This window comes from Monodon monoceros, unplaced genomic scaffold (assembly GCF_005190385.1).
Source record: "Monodon monoceros isolate NGI ecotype Baffin Bay Population unplaced genomic scaffold, NGI_Narwhal_1 Super_Scaffold_13, whole genome shotgun sequence".
In the NCBI taxonomy this organism is placed as follows: domain Eukaryota; kingdom Metazoa; phylum Chordata; class Mammalia; order Artiodactyla; family Monodontidae; genus Monodon; species Monodon monoceros.
In genome coordinates, this window is record NW_021703769.1 from 52,342,581 (window position 1) to 52,359,437 (window position 16,857).

The window sequence follows — 16,857 nt, forward strand, 5'->3', positions numbered from 1 at the left end:
CTGGGGCCAAGAAGGGTGGTGTGGGAGGGCAGGGCCAGGGCTGCAGTGCAGCGGGGCAGGGATGCGGCAGCCCCAGGGTTCTGAGGTGGCCCTCTGGGGGGCTGGAGCAGGCGCTGCCCAGGACCATCCAGCTGAGATGGCCTCGTTAACGGAGGATGTGGAGCAGGAGCTGAGCGCCACAGCCCAGCAAGTGCTGGGGAAACTGTGGAGCCACCAGCTGTTCCAGTCCGAGTGGGACACCAGTGCCTTCATCATCTTCCTCATCTTCCTCGGTGAGTGTGGCTTGGCCTCTGGCCCCCGGCAGCCTCCCAGGCCGAGGGCCATATCTGGATACCCATCCTGCCCACAGGCGTCGTGGCGCTCCTGCTGCTGGCCGTCTGCATCCATTGCTGCTGCTGTGGCTGCTGCCAAAGCCACTCCTCCAGGTCCCGGAAGGTGAGCCCGGAGCACCAGGGCCAGGCCGAGAAGGTGGCGGTGGGGTGGGGTGGGGCGGGCCGGGGGCCGAGGATTGAAGCCACCAGCCCGTGTGCCTCTCTTGCAGAAACACGCCGGGGGATTTGATAACCTTGCCCTGGAGCCTTAATGCGGAGAGTTCTTGCTCCCCTGCCTTTGTCCTGCTGGGCAGCAATAACAATGCCTTGTTCAGCCAAAGCCTGAGTCTGGAGTGTATTCCGAGCCTCCTGTCACGGTGGGCAGTGTAGGCCCCCACTGCTTCATCCAGATGCCCCCTGTGTCCCTCACAACCTTCAGATGGCATGACTGTCACCAGGAGACCTCGGGTGACGTGCTGCAGCCACCCAGCGGCTGCCCATTCACCATCCCATTCAGCCCCTTGGAGGCCAGGGGTTCAGTCACTGGGTACTCGGCCCTCCTGACTACCAGGGACCCCTGGCCAGGTCCCTACTCAGACAGACAGACAGACAGACAGACAAAAGGGCTCCAGGCAAAGTCGGATGATCTTTATTTCCTGAAGTCCCTGCCAGGGTTGCCAAGCGAACACAGTCAAGGGCACTACAGCTCATGGAGGGCAGCTTCTGTCCTCCTTCCCCAACTCAGAGCTTAGGGCCACCACCCACTCCTCAGGCTCCAGTGGGAGGGGGTGTGTGGCTGCCCCTTGCCATCAGGGAGGACAGGCTGCGAAGAGGGGAGGAAGGAGAGCCCTGGGCCTGGCCCCAGCCTGAGTCCAAAGGTTCCTGCCTTGGAGCGAGGGCAGGGCTTGGACTATAGGCTACCTTGAAGCTCCGCCTTCCTAACCTCCCCCATTCAAAACAAAAAGCACGCCAGTGTCACTTCCTCCCAGTGGGTCCAGTGTTCAGTCCCATCTGTGCACATGTGACAGGCAGGGCAGGGTGAAGAGGGAAATAAATAGCCCGCAGTGCCGAGCTCTGGTCGGCACTTTGTGTGTGTGGGTGCGTGCGTGTGTGTTTATGTGTGTGTGTGTGTGGGGGTGGGGTGGGGAACAGGGACTCCCTGGGCAGGGGCCATTCCCAGGGGGACAGGCTCTTGGGCGCTCTGTTCAGAAAGGCCTGTAGCTCCAGTAGCTGGAGAACACAGAGATCTGGGGAAGGAGGGAGATGGGGGGACATGGTGAGTGGTGGTGCTAGGGGATCTGGCCCCTGCTGCACCCTCTGTGACCCAGGTGAGATTTGAAGGTCATCCAAGGGCCATGTGTCAGGAAGAGGATACTGTTGCCAAGCAACACCATGGCCCACCTGTTTGGGGTGTGCAGAGGGTACGACAGATCTTAAGATTAGGGGGCCCTTGAGAGGTGTGCCGCCCCAAAAAAGAAGGGGCTAAACAACCTGCTGTTTGGCTGGCCTAATCTGTGTGAGGCCCAGCCCGGCCCTGACCGCCCCCATGTCCCCACCTTATCCTTGAGCTGCTGGCAGAGCTGTAGGGAGACGGTGAAGAAGACGAGGGCATCGTTCAGCCATGGGATCACACACTCCACCTTGTGCACGTGGCTCACCTCCAGACGCTGTGCACCCCACTCGCTGTGGGGGGATGGGAGGGTCCCTGAGGGCAGTTCAGCGGGCCAGGACCCCATCCCCTGAGGTGCAGACAGGCGAGGGCGCTCCAGGGACCCCTCCCAGGCAGGGTACTTACAACATGGCCCCGGGGCTGTGAAGCACGGCACCTCCGGCTGGGCGGAAGTTCTAGGCAGAGGAACATCAGACTGGGTCAGGCCTGGGGCCTAGGGTGGGCAGGGATGGGGTGGGTGGGGTGCTCACCTTGGTGGAATTGGGCTGCAGGACATGCAGCTGGTACACAGTGAGGCAGAGCTTGTTGAGACTGATGTAGACGTTGACCAGCAGGTCGGAAGGCAGGGCGGGGGCGAACATCCGCTGTGGGGAGTGGGGCCGGGCAGGCACATCTCACGCCCACCCCTCCAACCACCCCGGGGACTCCCAGTCCCCATCCCATGGACTGGGGCTTCCAGTGTCTTCTCAGGTACCACAGATAGCTTCCTGCACCACTGGGCCTGGGACCCACTGATCCAGATCAGGGGGGTACATATCTGAGGGATGCAGAATGGAAGCCAAGGACCCCATCCCAGAAAACTGCACATAGGACTCTGTCAACAATTTGGGGCTTGCAGGACCTCCTGGCACCCCTGTGTCCCTCCCGGGCGCGAGCTGGGCCCCTCTGTGGGGACTGCCTCTCCTGGAGCAGGGGCCGGCCTGAGGCACCACTGACCGTGAGGCCGCTGGCAGCGATCTCAGGCAGAGTGAGGGTAGCTGGAGTGGTGAGCCGGTTTCGGGCTCTGGTCAGCTGCAGCATCACGGCATCCATCAGCTGGGGGAAGGGGGCTGGTCACAGCCGCTGTGAGGGCAGCGGGGCCTGGTCCTGATCCCCTCCCCGTCCCCACCCCTGTGTCAGTAGCAACAAAATTATGGTAGCTCCTAGCTCCTTCCCTGGAGGTCACAGTCTCAGGGCCCGAACCCCTGCAGCAGGGGGCTTGTTAAAGATGCAGGTAATTGGGCTCCAGCTGGGGGTTGGGGGCAGGACAGAAGGTTCTACTGCATGGGATCCTGGGTATTGGTCCAATGGGGAATAGAAGATACCAGAAGTTAGTCCCAGGGGCACGAGGGTGTGGTGGATGAGGGTACAGGCAATGAAGGAGCTTAGAAGAAGGGACCCTAATTCAGCTTGGGTGTAAGGGGCCACGGAGAGCTTCCTCAAGGAAGAACTGGGATGACTAAGTTGAAGCCTTATGGTGGACACCAACCCCATTTTCACAGGTGAGGAAACTGAGGCTCCAAAGGGTTAAGGTCACACAGCTAGGGAACAGTGGAACCATCTGCACTCATCCCTTCCCTTTGTCAAGGAGCAAAGCTTTGGCTCGAACTCAGAGCCCCAGTTTCCACTGCTTCCAGCTATTCATCCAGCTGTTGCCGTGGTGCTGGGGTCACCTGGCTCCAGGGAAAGGCAGAATTACTGGGTGGAGGCATAGGGGCTGCACATTACACCCCAGAGAGTGGTCACAGTTCTGAGAAAGACCTTAGTCCATCTGGTTTCAATTTTTACGAGGTCCAGAGAGGATAGGTGAACCACCTGAGGACACACAGCAAGTCAGGGGCAGAGCTAAAGCATGAACTCAGGGCATCTGAGCTCATCTTGTCTCTCTACACCACATGAATTCACTTTGTTAATTTCAAAAGTTTTTCTGTTGCTGGTACTAAAACCTGTAGCTACTGTTTACCAAGCGTTTACTAGAGGCCACTTTACCTGCATCATCACGACTGGCAGTCACTACAGCTCGTCCCCCTTTTACAGGTGAGGCTACTGAGGCACAGAATAGCTAAGTAAGTGACTTGAGGTTGCACAGCTCATAGTGGGGGTCCTGGGATCAGAGCCCAGGTCTGTTTCTGGAGCCTGGGCTGTGAGCCTTTCAACTGTGGCTGGATGGACATGTATACACTGAGAGGTGAAGGGTCAACCATTGGCTACACCTGAGAATGTGGGGGCAGAGCTCTCCAGGGGCCCAGTCAGAGGTCAGGGAACCTGGGTCTCCCATCCCTACGGGCAGCTCACCTTGAGGACCTCTGCTCCTGTCCTGAACTGGTAGCTCTCCTCCCGGTTGGCAAGGAGGTAAATGGCTTGGCTCACGTGGTTCCTGGCGTCCTGGATCTAAAAACAGCACCCAGTGAGCAGTTAGTGGGCTGGGCCTCGGCAGGGAGAGGAGCCAGCTTCACAGCAGCCACGTCCCTGGGGGCCCCAGCCTACGGGCCCCCACCCTGAGGGCCTATCCTCCTAGGAGGGGCAGGGTGGGTGCCGTTCGGGCCAGGCCCTGGCTGGGTGCTGTGAGTCAGGCTTGGTCCCTGGCCTCATGTGGCTCACTTTCCAAAGGAGGACAGAAGATAATAGAGTAAAGGCACAAGGTAACAGACGGTGCAACTTGCACAAGGAAACAAACAGGGTGATGAGGGCGGTGAGGGAGAGGCTCCAGGGAAGCGACTCTTGAGCTGACGCTCACGTGATGAGAAAAGCTGAGGGAGTGGACTCCGGGCAGAGGGACAAGCCCGAGCAAAGGCCCTAAGGTGGAAACAGCTGGTGGCCAGTGAGAGGAGAGAAGGAGGGGGCAGAAACCAGGCCCAATCACATAGGTGCTGTTAGGAAGCATGGACTTGGTCTCCAAGAGCCAGGGGAAGCCCCTGGAAGCTCTGGGCAGGGAGTGACTTGTTCAGGGCATCCCTGTAGCTCCCGCTGGGCTGGGGGCCTACACATAGGAGGCTAGGAGACCAGGCACTGCCCGCCACAGCTGTGCTGCTAGGAAACACCTTCCCAAGCCTGCTGCGGCTGCAGGTCCCCACAGTGGCCAGCCCAGGAGGCCTCAGCGCTGCAAGGGGCTGCCCCTGCCTGCCCTTGTGCCCCTGAGTCGTGGCTGGGGAAGGGCCCGGTTACCTGCTGCAGCTTCCACTGCTTGTCCTCCCTGAAGGCAAAGTGCAGCAGCTGGTTGTTCCTGGGCATCTTCAGGTTCACGTCCTGATGGGCAAGAGCAGGATAAGCTGGGCAGAAGGATGCCCTCCTGCTTTTGGCCACTCCGAGCCCTTGAGCCGGGGGCAGAAATGGGGTGTGTACGGTAGCTCAGGCCACAGCCACTACATGGGGCAGAGGGCCTCTCAACACCCTGGCCATTTGGGGAGTGAACAGGGAGGTCAGGAAACAGGAACTCAGGCCCAAGAGGAACCACGAGAAGTGAAAGGGAAAAGAGCCAAGAAAGGGGAAGGCGGCTTAGTCTGGGAGGAAGCGTGTAGTTGTGGGCAAACGGAAAACGTGTACATGCCAAGTGACGGAACGCCCACCCAAGGAGAGGGACCTTCCTCCAGGCCTTGGCACCTGCCACAGGGTCAAGTGCAGCTGGAGCTCAGATGTTGGCTGATTGCACTTTGATCTGGGGCCAGCCTAATCCTGCCAATGCCCACGCTTCCTGGGGCCCAGAATCCAGGTAGGGCCAGGTAGCGCTGTGTGCAAAGCATTCCTCCCCGCTTCCTGCACCTGTCACTGAAGCCACACACCAATCTCATGAGCGGGTTAGGGAGGGTGTCATTTTACAAACGAGGACACTGAGGCCCAGAGAGGTCAAGGATACTGCCCAGAGTCACACAGCTGGCTGGCGGCAGAGCTGGGATAAGCAGGAGGCCCCCACGCTCTTCCCCACTGGGTCCTGTGGCAGCATGGGAAGGGGAGAGGGGCCGGGAGACTCACCGCCTGGCTCAGTGCATCCCCTTGCAGAGTCAGCACGCCCTTCACCTGGTCTGTGCTACAACACATGGGAGTCAGAGCAGCGCCTGCAGCTGCCCCTCCCACCACCCCATCCTCCCAACAGGCCATCCCTGGCTGTCACAGGATGGTCCAGCCCATCCCACTGCATATCCTCTGGACGTTCCGGAACTGAAATCAGTCTGCAGGGCAGGGCCGTGCCACCTGTCCTAGAGGGTATCCCAACCCCTCCCCAAGAGCCCACCCCCATCCCAGCCCAAGCTCACCCACAGCTGCCCAGGATGAAGTTCTCCTGCTTTGTGGGCCCCTCGGTGCCTGAGCCCGGCAGAGTAAAGCGGAGAGAGGCCTCCTGCAGAGGGGAGTTGGGGTAGAGTTCACCCACTCCAGCCTAGCCATGTGTCCAGGAGCCCCACTCCCAGGGCCCCTCCCCCACAGCCTGAGTTTCAGGTCCTACCTGAGCCGATACCTGCTCCTTCCACACTCCCTGGGAGCTTACTGTGTGCCCAACCCGGGGGAGAGAAACGAGAGATACCCTCCCGGCTTGGGTAAGGTTTGGAAGTGAGGAGCAAAGTCAGGGGAGGCAGTAGTCATGGCAACCTGCAATTTTGGCTTTACCACGCACTGCCTGGACATTTTTTTGTGATTCTATTGTCTTTTTTTTTTATCACAACAGCCCTGAGGCCGGTACTAGTATCTTCTTTTGGCAAAGGGGAGACCCAGAGAGACCGAGTACTTGGCTGAGGTCAAAATGCTGGGCCCTTCAGATCTGAGGTTAAATGTCAATTCCAAAGGAGGCCTTCCCCGACCCCCGGGGCCGCGCTCACAGGGCTGCTTGTGGAATTGGGTAATTATCTGCTACTGCTTGCCTCCCGGCTAGACTCTAAGTCCTCTGAGGGTAGGGCCTGGTCTGAACACCGCGCGTTGCGTACACAGTCGGCGCTCGGGCGGCAGCCGCGGGAGGCCGGGGAAGGAGCCGCGCTGGGGGAGGATAGGGAGGGTGGGCGCCCGCACAGGCCCTCAAGGAGCGTTACCTTGAGGATGTCCTGCAGCTGCCTCAGCACGGCGTGCACCTCGTCGTGCAATAGCCAGCGAAACTCCTCCTCCTGCGGGGACAGGCCCGTAGTCAGCCGCCCGGGCCCGCCGCCCCCCGCCCCACCCCGCCCGCGAGCCTCACCAGCACCGCCCGCTCCGCCGCCGTCGCTGCCATCACGGTCGCCATCACCGCCGCTCGCTGCCCAGCGACCGTCACCGGCCCGCCGCCCGCTCGCCGCTCAGTCCTCCGTCGCGCCCGGGCCCACCCCCCGCCGCCGATTGGCTGCGCGGGCGCCCGCCCCGCCTCCAGCTCGCGACGCTGTGAGCGCCCCGGAACCCGCCTGCTCCGGCTCACCCGGCATACCGCCCGCACCAACCGCGGGCGCTGAGCACTCAGGCGCCGTATCCATCGCTACTGTCGGGCCGGAGCGCCGGGGATGCTCGTCCCGCCCCTTCTCGGCCCTGATAGGGCGCCCTGCTCCGCGCACACTCACCGATTGGCCGGCCCGATAGCTTGCTCTCGCCGCGCCCGGCGATTGGCCGACGGGGAACCTTGTTTCCGCCCGATCTCGCCTCCGGCTCACTAGTTCCGTCGGTCCTGGAGGGGCTAACGCGCGGACCCTACAGTCCCGTCGCCGTGCTGAAGAGGCCGCCGCTCCGCTCCACGCCGGGCCCTACCCCTCCCACCACCGCACGGCGCTCGATGTCTGGGCGCAGACCACCGCCAAGGTCACAGTTGTGTTAACAAGAAACGTTTTTATTTTGCTTGCAGTAGCTTTTTGTTAATTGCACAAAATCATGTTTTATTTTTGCCATTTAAACATTATCACACAATCCTATTCTGAAAGACAAATGTTCATTAAAAACAAAGCAAAAATAAAAATTCACAACCTTAATTACCTAGAAGATTTGTCATTTAAAGGAGGTTTAAAGGAAAAAAAAGGGTGGTGGTGGAGGGGCTTTCTTACAAGCTTTTTCACAAGTGTCACATTTTTTCCTTAAAAGGGAAGGATTTCAAAACAAAGGTGAAATAGCTTAAACAAATATTCATAAAAAGGAACTTTACAGAATTGTCAACAATATTAAGACAACATTGACTAACCAGTTTCATTACAGCATCTTCCCCCACCCCCACCCCCTAGTGTCCGGCTAGGACTAGCACAGGCTTTGTGTTCAGACAGAAAAGAATTCAAAATCCCAGTGAAATTAACAACTGTGCCAAAAACCACGGGCATCTCCCCTGCCCTCCACCCATGTCTTTTGAGATCCCCTGACCTGGGTTCTGATCAGTGGAAAAGGGCCAAGGCTGTGAGGGGGAGGGGCCCCACACCAGCGTGGCCACCTCATTATGTTTATCATCACATATTCACTATAATTGCTGACCTTCTGCGGTGTGACTTTGGAAAATCCAACCCATGCAGAGGGAGAAAACACTGACATCCTTTAGGTAACTTCTCCTTGTTCTTATGCCACATTCCAAGCCCCTCTGGTCCCCTATCCAAGGAGAAATGCTAGGGTCTCGAGGATGTCTTAGATCTGCCTCTGAGGGTCAGGTAGCTCTGGTTCAGTCAGGCCTAGTTCTCCTCTTCCCTCCCAACAGACCCCAGGACCCTGAAAGCACCGAAGACCAAGCTGCTGGCTGAAGTGCAGACACTCATTCCTGTTTCAAGAGCTGAGCCTAAGAAATGGTCATCGTTGGTCAGGTTGGGTCTGGACCAAAGAAGGAAGAGACAGAAAGCAATACTGTCTCCATGAGAAGAAAAGGGGGAGGGGAGGAGAATGGAGAGAGGTGGGCATGCAGGGAACTTATGCAGGGATGGGCTGGAGAAGGTGGGACTGCTGTGAGGGGATGTGGGTCAGAGTGGCTCTTCAGAACCAGGTGAAGGGTCTGTGGCGTAACGGAAACAGGAAGGAACCCCATACCCCCTCCCTCTTCAATCCTCAGTGCTGGCCCTCAGGACCCCCTTCCCAAGGACTGGAATGCAAATCCAAATACTACAACAGCCTGGTGAGGAGTGAGCACCCTTACACCAAAGCAAGGAAGTCTGATCCCAGCCCAGGCTCCACAGTGACGGTGACTTCTGGGCAGGTGCTGAACAGCAGCGAGGAGAGAGGGCTTCTGTGAAGCTCACCTAGGGGCGGGCTGTTTGCTGCTTTCCCTGGAAAGCCAGAGCCCTGTCTTCGCTTGACTCTGCCAATCCCTTTTCAGCTCACAAAGGCATTTATGGAGAGTTGGTTGCACACTGGTAGCTTAAACATGACAATCCTCATCAGCTGGTCACCTGAGGTTGGAGGGCCTATGGGACCCTCGGTTTACAGTCTGCTGGCTCATCTTGGCCCAGAGCCTCTCTCTGCGTGGGATCCAGTGGGGGACAGTGGACAGAACCACAGCCTCTTCGTTGTGAGGAAAGCAGTGGGAAAGCTTCCACTTCTCACTGCTGATTCTAGTTCCTCAACTGGAAGGGGTTTGAGATAAGACAGCTTGGAAAAAGGGAAAAAAAAAAAAGCCAGGCAGCAGTTTCTGGGCAGCTTCTATCCTGGGGCGAGAGCCAGTATGGTGGGGTGTGTGTGTGTGTGTGTGTGTGTGTGTGTGTGTGTGAACACACAGCCACCTAGTCCAAGGCCAGTGCCCAGCTCAAGAGCTTTCCCACAGGCCAATCCTGCTGACACCCCTCCCCTCTCCAGGACCTCCAGGGGAGGAGCGACGCTGTGTGCTGTGCTGATGGCAAGTCTCAAAGTCTGTAAAAAAGAAGATGGAGACAGGTGGACTGGTCCAGAGTTAAGTCCCAGGACCCCAACTCCATGTGAGGAAGAGGGGGTCAGAGGGAAGATGCGGGGGTGGGGTCAAGGGCTTAGTGTATATAGGCTCGGTACACGGCAGACATGTCATTGTCAGACTGGTCCAGTGCCTTGGCTCTTTTGTACACCTGGAAAAAAACGACATGGGCTTAGTCTGGCCACAAAGCTGACTTACAGACACAGATCTGCTTCCGAGAGGCGGTTCTCGATGTGGTTAGGTAGGTAGGTTCTGGAGTCTAGGCTGTCTGGGCGTGGCTCCTGGATCACCCAATGACTGGCCTAACCTTGGACAAAGTGCCTCAGTTTCTCTGTGCCTCCACCACTGCTTCTTGACTTTATGGAGAAGGTAACAGGGTTATTGTGAGGATTAATGGAGTGAGGAATGTAAAGGGCTCAGAGGCAGGGCTCAGCATTGTTAGTAGTTATAATCATGTTCCTTCCTGCTCCAAGGACTTCCCATGTTATTCTCTGGGCCACTGTCCCTGTCCTTCCCTCAGCATTGGCTGGCTCCTTCCCAATCAGCTCCAAGGCCTTTCCTGACCATCCCATCTGAAGCAGCAGCTGCACCACTTTACCCAGCCACCTCCATCCCTTTACTCTGTTCCACTTTATTCATAATTCTAACCTTCTGCAATTCTTACTTGTTTAAACATTTATGTGCTTACTTTGTGCCTCCTTCCATTAAAATGTAAGCTATATAAGGAAAAGAAGGGGCTGCACCCTGTGTCCCCAGAGCCTAGAATGGTGCTTGGCAATTAACAGCCACCCTAAAGGTACTAGATGAATATGAAAGAGTGTGAGAAAAATTAAAAAGCCATCGTTTAACAAGGGCAGCACAACATCCAGTCATGTTGAAAAAATGCAGCTGGACACAGGTTCCTCCCACACAGTTGGCTGGCTGCATTTTTTTCTTTTTCTAAACGTGATGTCCACTACAGCTCAGGTGTACCTGTCAACTCAGAATGAAGACTAAACAAACCTTTTGAGATAAAAGAGAACTAATCATTGCCAGCAAACCTGCATTCAGGAAATGCTAAAGCAAGTTCTTCCAGCTGAAAGGAAAACAATACCAGAGAGAAATTCAATTCTTCAGAAAGGAAAGGAAAGTACTGGAAATGGTAAATTAGAGAAATATGAACTTATTTTTTCTCTGAATTTCTTTAAAATACATATGACTACTTAAAGCAAGACATTCTGACAACGGTGGGTTTAAAACAAAGACAAATGTAACACATAGGACATTTGTACTCTAAAGCAGGGGTTCTCAACCCAGGATCATTTTGCTCCCCATCTGGAGTGACATTTGGTAATGTCTGGAGACACCTTCTATGAACTGAGGGGGTGCAACCGGCATCTAGTGGGTAGAGGACAGGAATGCTGCTAAACATCCTGCAGTGCACTGTAGAGCACCCACATCAAAACGTCAATAGTGCCCAGGTTGAGAAACCCTGCCTTAGAAGATGAGGGAGGGAGAGGTAAATGGATCTACATTTTATGTAAAGAGGTCTAATCTAGGATGTGTAATTAAGGATGCGTATAGCAATCCTTAGAGCAAAGACAAAAATGATGCACTGTTAAAAAGCCAATAGATAAAATGGAATTAAAAAATATATATATTTATTTATTTATTTGGCTGCGCTGGGTCTTATTTGTGGCACACAGGATCTCGGGAACTTCACTGTGGCATGTGGGATCTACTTCCCTGACCAGGGATCGAACCCAGGCCTCCTGCATTGGGAGGGCGGAGTCTTAACCACTGGACCGCAAGGAAAGTCCCAATAAAATGGAATTCTAAAATATATTCAAATATCCCAAAAAAGGGATATCCCAAAAGAAAGGAGGAACAGACAAACAAAAGCCAGAGTGGACAAATGGCAATCAAATGATAAAAGAGTAGCTCTAAATCCAACTACATATCAACAAACTTCAAGACAAAGACTAAACGTTAATGGACCAGTTAACCTCAAGATCCTGAACTCCAAACAGTGGCCAGAAAGTGCCGTGCTCCATCAAGAAATTAACCAAAATGTCTGTTTCCAAGCCAACGAATCCTGTAGTCAAGGGAGAGGCAAGTGGAAATCACCTCACAGAGAAGTGCTCCCAACACAAGCCACCATGGAACCCTTCAGAAGTAACCACAGTTACAAACTCATCAACGAAAAATTATACAACACACGAGGAATTCCACTACCAAGAGAGAACCTGAAGGTAAGAAAGGAGGAACCTGAAATTGCACTGCAAACTGGAAGAGTGAAACAAGTACTCTGAGATGTTCAGACACATGAAGGAAGGACAGAGACACAGAATTCAAGGACAGAAGATTATAAACTATGAAAAGGCAGGTCTGAAAAGAACAGTACTGTGTATTTATTTATTTATTTATTTTTGGCTGCGCTGTGCGGCTTGCAGGATCTTAGTTCCCCAACCAGGGATGGAAGCTGGGCCTCCAGCAGTGGAAGCAAGGAGTCCTAACCACTGGACAGCCAGGGAATTCCCCAGTACTGTGTATTTTTACTTCTTCTTTGTCTCTATAGAACAAGCCACTTGAAACTTGAATAAAAATGCATATAGTTTATAGCACTTGGAAGACAGAGTCTCTAAAATAAATGAATCTGTGTGATTCATGTATGTATGTGTTTCACAAAACGTAGTTTTTTAAAAATTTATTTTATTATTTTATTTTTTGGCTGCGTTGGGTCTTCGTTGCTGTGCGCGGGCTTTTCTCTGGCTGCGGCGAGCGGGGACTACTCTTCGTTGCGGTGCGTGGGCTTCTCATTGCAGTGGCTTCTCTTGTTGCAGAGCACGGGCTCTAGGCGTGCGGGCTTCAGTAGTTGTGGCTCACGGGCTCTAGAGCACAGGCTCAGTAGTTGTGGCGCACGGGCTTAGAGGCTCCGCGGCATGTGGGATCTTCCCGGACCAGGGCTCGAACCTGTGTCCCCTGCATTGGCAGGCAGATTCTTAACAACTGCACCACCAGGGAAGCCCAAAATGTAGTTTTTATTTTAATTCTATAGTAAAGACAAATATTGCTCAGCTGTTTTTTTTTTTTAAGCTTATACTTCTATCAGATTGAGATAAGAAAACTGAACTTCTAAAAAACTGTTTCCAAAAAGTGCCTATGTAGGTGCTTAATAGATGTCATTCAAAAAAAATGTTAAGGACTAAACAATCCAATTAATAGGCAGACAGTGTCAGAATGGATAAAAATGCAAGCCCCAATTATAGACTGTCTACAACAGACACAATTTTAAAACAAAGGTTGAAAGTAAATGGATGGAAAAAAATACATCACATGGAAATCGTAAGCATGAGAAGGCTACAGCAGCCATATGAAAATCAGACAACAGACTTCAAGACAAAGATCAAGGTGGACATTTCTTAATAACGAAAGAGCAAATTCATCAGGAAGACATAACAAGCATAAATGGCTAAGAGCCCAATAACAAAGACATCAAGCAAAATGGACAGAATTAAAGGGAGAAACATGATCCCACAATCACAGCTGGAGATTTTAACATCCCTTTCTTAGCAATTGAAAGAACTAGAGAAAAAGGTCAGTAAAGAAAATCTGAAAAAATACTACCAACCATCTCGACCTAATTGATATGTGCAGAACACAGCACCCAACTGCAGAACACGCAGTCTTCTTAAGTGAACATGGCACACCCACCAAGACAGATCATCTGCTGAGCCACAAAACAAGTCTGAATCAATGTAAAAAGTTAAAATCCATATGTAGTATATTTTTTTGGATCACAGAGATACATTAGAAATCAATAACCATTAGGTATCTAGGAAACCCTTCAGGGTTTTTATTTGTATTTGACAAATAACCCACAGGTCAAAGAAGAACTCCCAGGGAAGTAAGCATGGCTCGGAGGAAATAAATATACTTAGAAAAGGAAGGTCTAAAATCAACAACCTAAGATTCCACCTTGAGAGGTTAGACACAGAGCCAAGCCAAGCCAAAGTAAGCAGAGGGAGGAGTGCAAGGGAAACAAAGGAGGGCTGCTGGGACTAGCACCGCGGCCTCCTGCTGTTACCTCATTGGCTGCAGCTGCCATAGGAGTCGGATGGTTGACGGCATCACCCAGCGCAATGGCTAGACGGAGATCCTTCTGAATGTATTTCAGGTAGAAATCAGGCTTAAAGTTTCCTTGTAGGATATCTGAGGAGGGAAAGTCATTCATCAGAAGATCTGAAAGGATCCTAAATAAGAAACCACCTGGAGTCCTGTCAGAGGTCAATACCTAGCATTTCCTCCCCCTCGGACACCCAAGAGACAAGTTCCCAGCCTGTAGCCCCAAATCCTATCTACCATGTCTCTGGACGCTCTCTGACTGGGGGCCTGGACTGACTGGAGTGGGTGCATCATTCACACACAATGAGCCCCTGAAGAAGACACTGTTCTGTGACATCTGCCTGACCCAGTTCCCAGCTTCAACCAAAACTAAAACGCAAAAAGAGAGGCCAAAGGCAACTTACTTTGGCACTTCTGGTCCAGGAAGATGCTGGCCAACTGTCCCTGGTTGAGGATGTCCAAGAGTGTCTGCTGGGACTGGCCTGTCACTTGGGCCAGGGTGAGCCCCTCAGCGATGGTGGCCATGAAGCTCCCCTGGACCATGTTCACGATCAGCATCATCTTAGCTGCGTTGCCAACCTCACCTGCCCAGGGCAAAGAATCGTGGTCACATCTCAAGAATCCTGTGGGGAGGGACTTTCTGCCCACCCTCACCCCTGCTTGGACCCACCTCTACACCCAGGGGAGGCCCCATTCACCTGCCCCTGACAGAACTGGCTCTGACCCTTCTGGCTCTTCCTCCTTCCAGGCACTGACTGTGCAAGTCAAAGGAAACCTTCCCACGGGGGCCCCAGGCAGAGAGGCCGTGCGGGACTGACGGTGTCATCAGGGCGGTCTAGAGGGGATGTGGCCCACCCAGCCTCCAGGCCTGAAGTGGCCCGACAGGTGGGCAGGCATGTTACCTAGAAAGAAGGAGGTCTTCCCCATTGCCTGGAAGCAGCTGCTGCAGTCCTCATATAAGCCCCTGTCTCCGGCCGCTAAGATCACCAACATCCCATCATTAGATAGCTGCTGATTCCCTGAGACCGGGGCTTCCAGAAAGCGGCCCCCCCTGGACACAATCACCTGGAAAGGAAAGTCACAGCTTCTGGAGGCCTTGCCTCTCATGAAGGTCTTGGGCAGGAAGCAAGGAGCATACTGGGGCAGGAGCACTTGACCCTCCACGCCGAGGCCCCAAAGCTGACGCCCGTACCAAGGTGCTGGACTGACAATGGGAGGGTCAGCAGACTGTCCTCCACCAGGTGCCTGAATCACATGCAGTAGACAGAGAGAAGCTGGGGTGTCCTCATAGGCTCCCATTTACTCGGAATTTCTCACAAAGACCAAAGACTATAACCAACATGACAATGCCAATGGCGTGGTCGACCACACTTCCTAAAGACACTGTCCTACCTTGATTTTAGCCACCCGTAGAATGCACATGGGCCACAAATCACCACCCCCTCACTTGGGCCCAGTGGCTCAGCATGGTGGAATACTCTGCTAGTATCTGTAGAAAGCAGCTTAAATCAAAAAGGCCCTGCTGGCAGCCTAGATTGCTTCTGAGAGGCTGGCAGCTATAGGACCCAATGCCCACCCCAGCCAGGAAACAAGTCTCCTTTCACAGCCACTCAGACTAGCTGTAGATTTGAAGGCAGAGAGTGAAGGCAGGCTAGTCCCAAAGTCTCTGGCTTTGGCTCTAGAGTAACTAAGTTGCCCACTCTTCCGCATGGTTAGCCTGGGTCTTGGGCTCCAACTGAAAGGATGCTGGAGGGCCAGCCCGAATGAGGCCGCTACCTGGGCCAGCTCGGTGACTGTGTCAGCATCCACCGTTGACATGTCCACGTAGCACTTCCCGGGGCGGATCCCTTGCAGCACACCACTGGGGCCCAGCACCAGCTGTGGGGACACAAGGGAGAAGCAATAGCCCAGGCTCCCAGCCAGACACCCAGGAGCCCCTTAGACCTAAGGTCAGCGTCCTGATTTTTTGGCTGCCGATGCAGGGGACACGGGTTCGTGCCCCGCTCCGGGATTTTTGATTTTTGGCTCATTTCCCAAATAGAAGCTAAATATTAAGGCTCAAAAGGGAAGAGCATGCAAATAAGCAAGGGAAAGAGGAGAATTTATGGTATGCTCCCATTTATCTTCAAAAAGAACATGTGTGTTTCTTTTTATTAAAAACCTCCCATTGAAAAGATGGAACCTCACTATTTATTTTTTTTTGGCTTCTTTGGATTTATTTGGATTAGTCCAGTCATGAGTTTAACAAGATGACTACTGCACTTGAACTTTTAAAGCATACAAATACAGCGATAGCTAAACATAGGAACTTGTCACATGGACCACAGGCACACCAAAGCTTCCAGCTCAACAGGAATACATTAGCCTGTCAGGAACCATTTCACATTTCAGCACAGACCTCAGGGACCCTCATCAGTTTCATTCTTTGTTCTGAATTAAAGGAAGTCTGTATTCAATCTATGCAAACACCCTTCACAATGGGAGATGGCCCCCAAATGGGAAATCCACCGCCCCCACCCCTCCCCCAATGCAAACACTCACTCAGTGCTCAGGGGAGAAGGGGAGGAGGCCAGCCAGTTTTCCCGGCCACAACCTGAGACGCTGAGGGGAGGGAGGGGATCCTTACGTCCTTGGCTGCCTTTGGATCCGACACGCAGGCAAACGTGATGTCACAAGTTGAGACGACTTCAGCGGGGGTTCTTCCTAGGCGGGCCCCCTCCTGGATGAACAAATCACACTGCAAAAGTCACAGATCCTAATGTGAGCTGCAGGCAGTGCACAACACACACACCAGCCAGGCCAGAGATGCAGTGCTCAGTCCTCCGGAGTGGCCTTCCACGGCAGGAGGCTGAGACTGTGAGCCAGGGACCCCAGCGGGCAGTCTGACTGCTCAGGGAAGTGGACGGGAGCCCCTTAAGCACAGTCTTGTGGTTTTTTTTTTTGGCCACACTCATGTGAGACCTTAGTTCCCTGACCAGGGATTGAACCCACGCCCCTACAGTGGAAGCGCAGAGTCTTAACCACTGGACTGCCAGGGAAGTCCCCAGTCTTGCCTAGGAGGATGTGCCATGTTCTACTTCACAGGAAGCACAAAACAAACATCTGCTGAAGGTTTTCTGAATGAAGAACAGGATGTGAATAGTACTTGTCTGCCGCTCTTTGTGGCTGTCGCTGTCTTGGCTGTGGTGAAATCTACCCAGTGCCCTGTGAGCTGGGGAAGC

General features: G+C 53.7%; 3 protein-coding genes across 5 annotated transcripts in view; 1 reads left to right on the plus strand and 2 right to left on the minus strand.

Moving 5' to 3' along the window:
• Nucleotide 1: 1 nt before the first annotated feature.
• On the plus strand, nucleotides 2-873 carry SMIM22 (small integral membrane protein 22). Its single transcript, XM_029219742.1, has 3 exons — nucleotides 2-272; nucleotides 350-435; nucleotides 542-873. Exons 1-3 carry the CDS (start codon nucleotides 62-64, stop codon nucleotides 581-583), a joined length of 339 nt encoding a protein of 112 aa, XP_029075575.1. The 5' UTR covers nucleotides 2-61; the 3' UTR covers nucleotides 584-873.
• A 64-nt stretch (nucleotides 874-937) lies between these two features.
• ROGDI (rogdi atypical leucine zipper) lies at nucleotides 938-7,010 on the minus strand. 2 transcript variants are annotated; one of them, XM_029219741.1, is made up of 11 exons: nucleotides 6,899-7,010; nucleotides 6,756-6,827; nucleotides 5,991-6,073; nucleotides 5,710-5,764; nucleotides 4,906-4,986; nucleotides 4,036-4,131; nucleotides 2,698-2,796; nucleotides 2,232-2,345; nucleotides 2,107-2,156; nucleotides 1,868-1,994; nucleotides 939-1,558 (listed from the first exon to the last, which is right to left on the minus strand). In XM_029219741.1, exons 1-11 carry the CDS (start codon nucleotides 6,941-6,943, stop codon nucleotides 1,517-1,519), a joined length of 864 nt encoding a protein of 287 aa, XP_029075574.1. In that variant the 5' UTR covers nucleotides 6,944-7,010; the 3' UTR covers nucleotides 939-1,516. The 2 variants fall into 2 exon arrangements, with proteins under 2 accessions (XP_029075573.1, XP_029075574.1); XM_029219740.1 differs by having other exon boundaries at nucleotides 938-1,994.
• A 488-nt stretch (nucleotides 7,011-7,498) lies between these two features.
• Nucleotides 7,499-16,857, minus strand: part of GLYR1 (glyoxylate reductase 1 homolog) — a 36,311-nt gene continuing 26,952 nt past the window's right edge. The window contains exons 11-16 of one of the 2 annotated variants that reach the window (XM_029219743.1): nucleotides 16,263-16,373; nucleotides 15,413-15,514; nucleotides 14,539-14,701; nucleotides 14,041-14,220; nucleotides 13,599-13,723; nucleotides 7,499-9,683 (exon numbers count right to left, since the gene is read on the minus strand). In XM_029219743.1, coding sequence (XP_029075576.1) covers nucleotides 9,609-9,683; nucleotides 13,599-13,723; nucleotides 14,041-14,220; nucleotides 14,539-14,701; nucleotides 15,413-15,514; nucleotides 16,263-16,373 — 756 coding nt within the window. In that variant the 3' untranslated portion in view covers nucleotides 7,499-9,608. The remainder of the gene's footprint in view (nucleotides 9,684-13,598; nucleotides 13,724-14,040; nucleotides 14,221-14,538; nucleotides 14,702-15,412; nucleotides 15,515-16,262; nucleotides 16,374-16,857) is intronic. The other variant, XM_029219745.1, reaches the window with a different exon arrangement.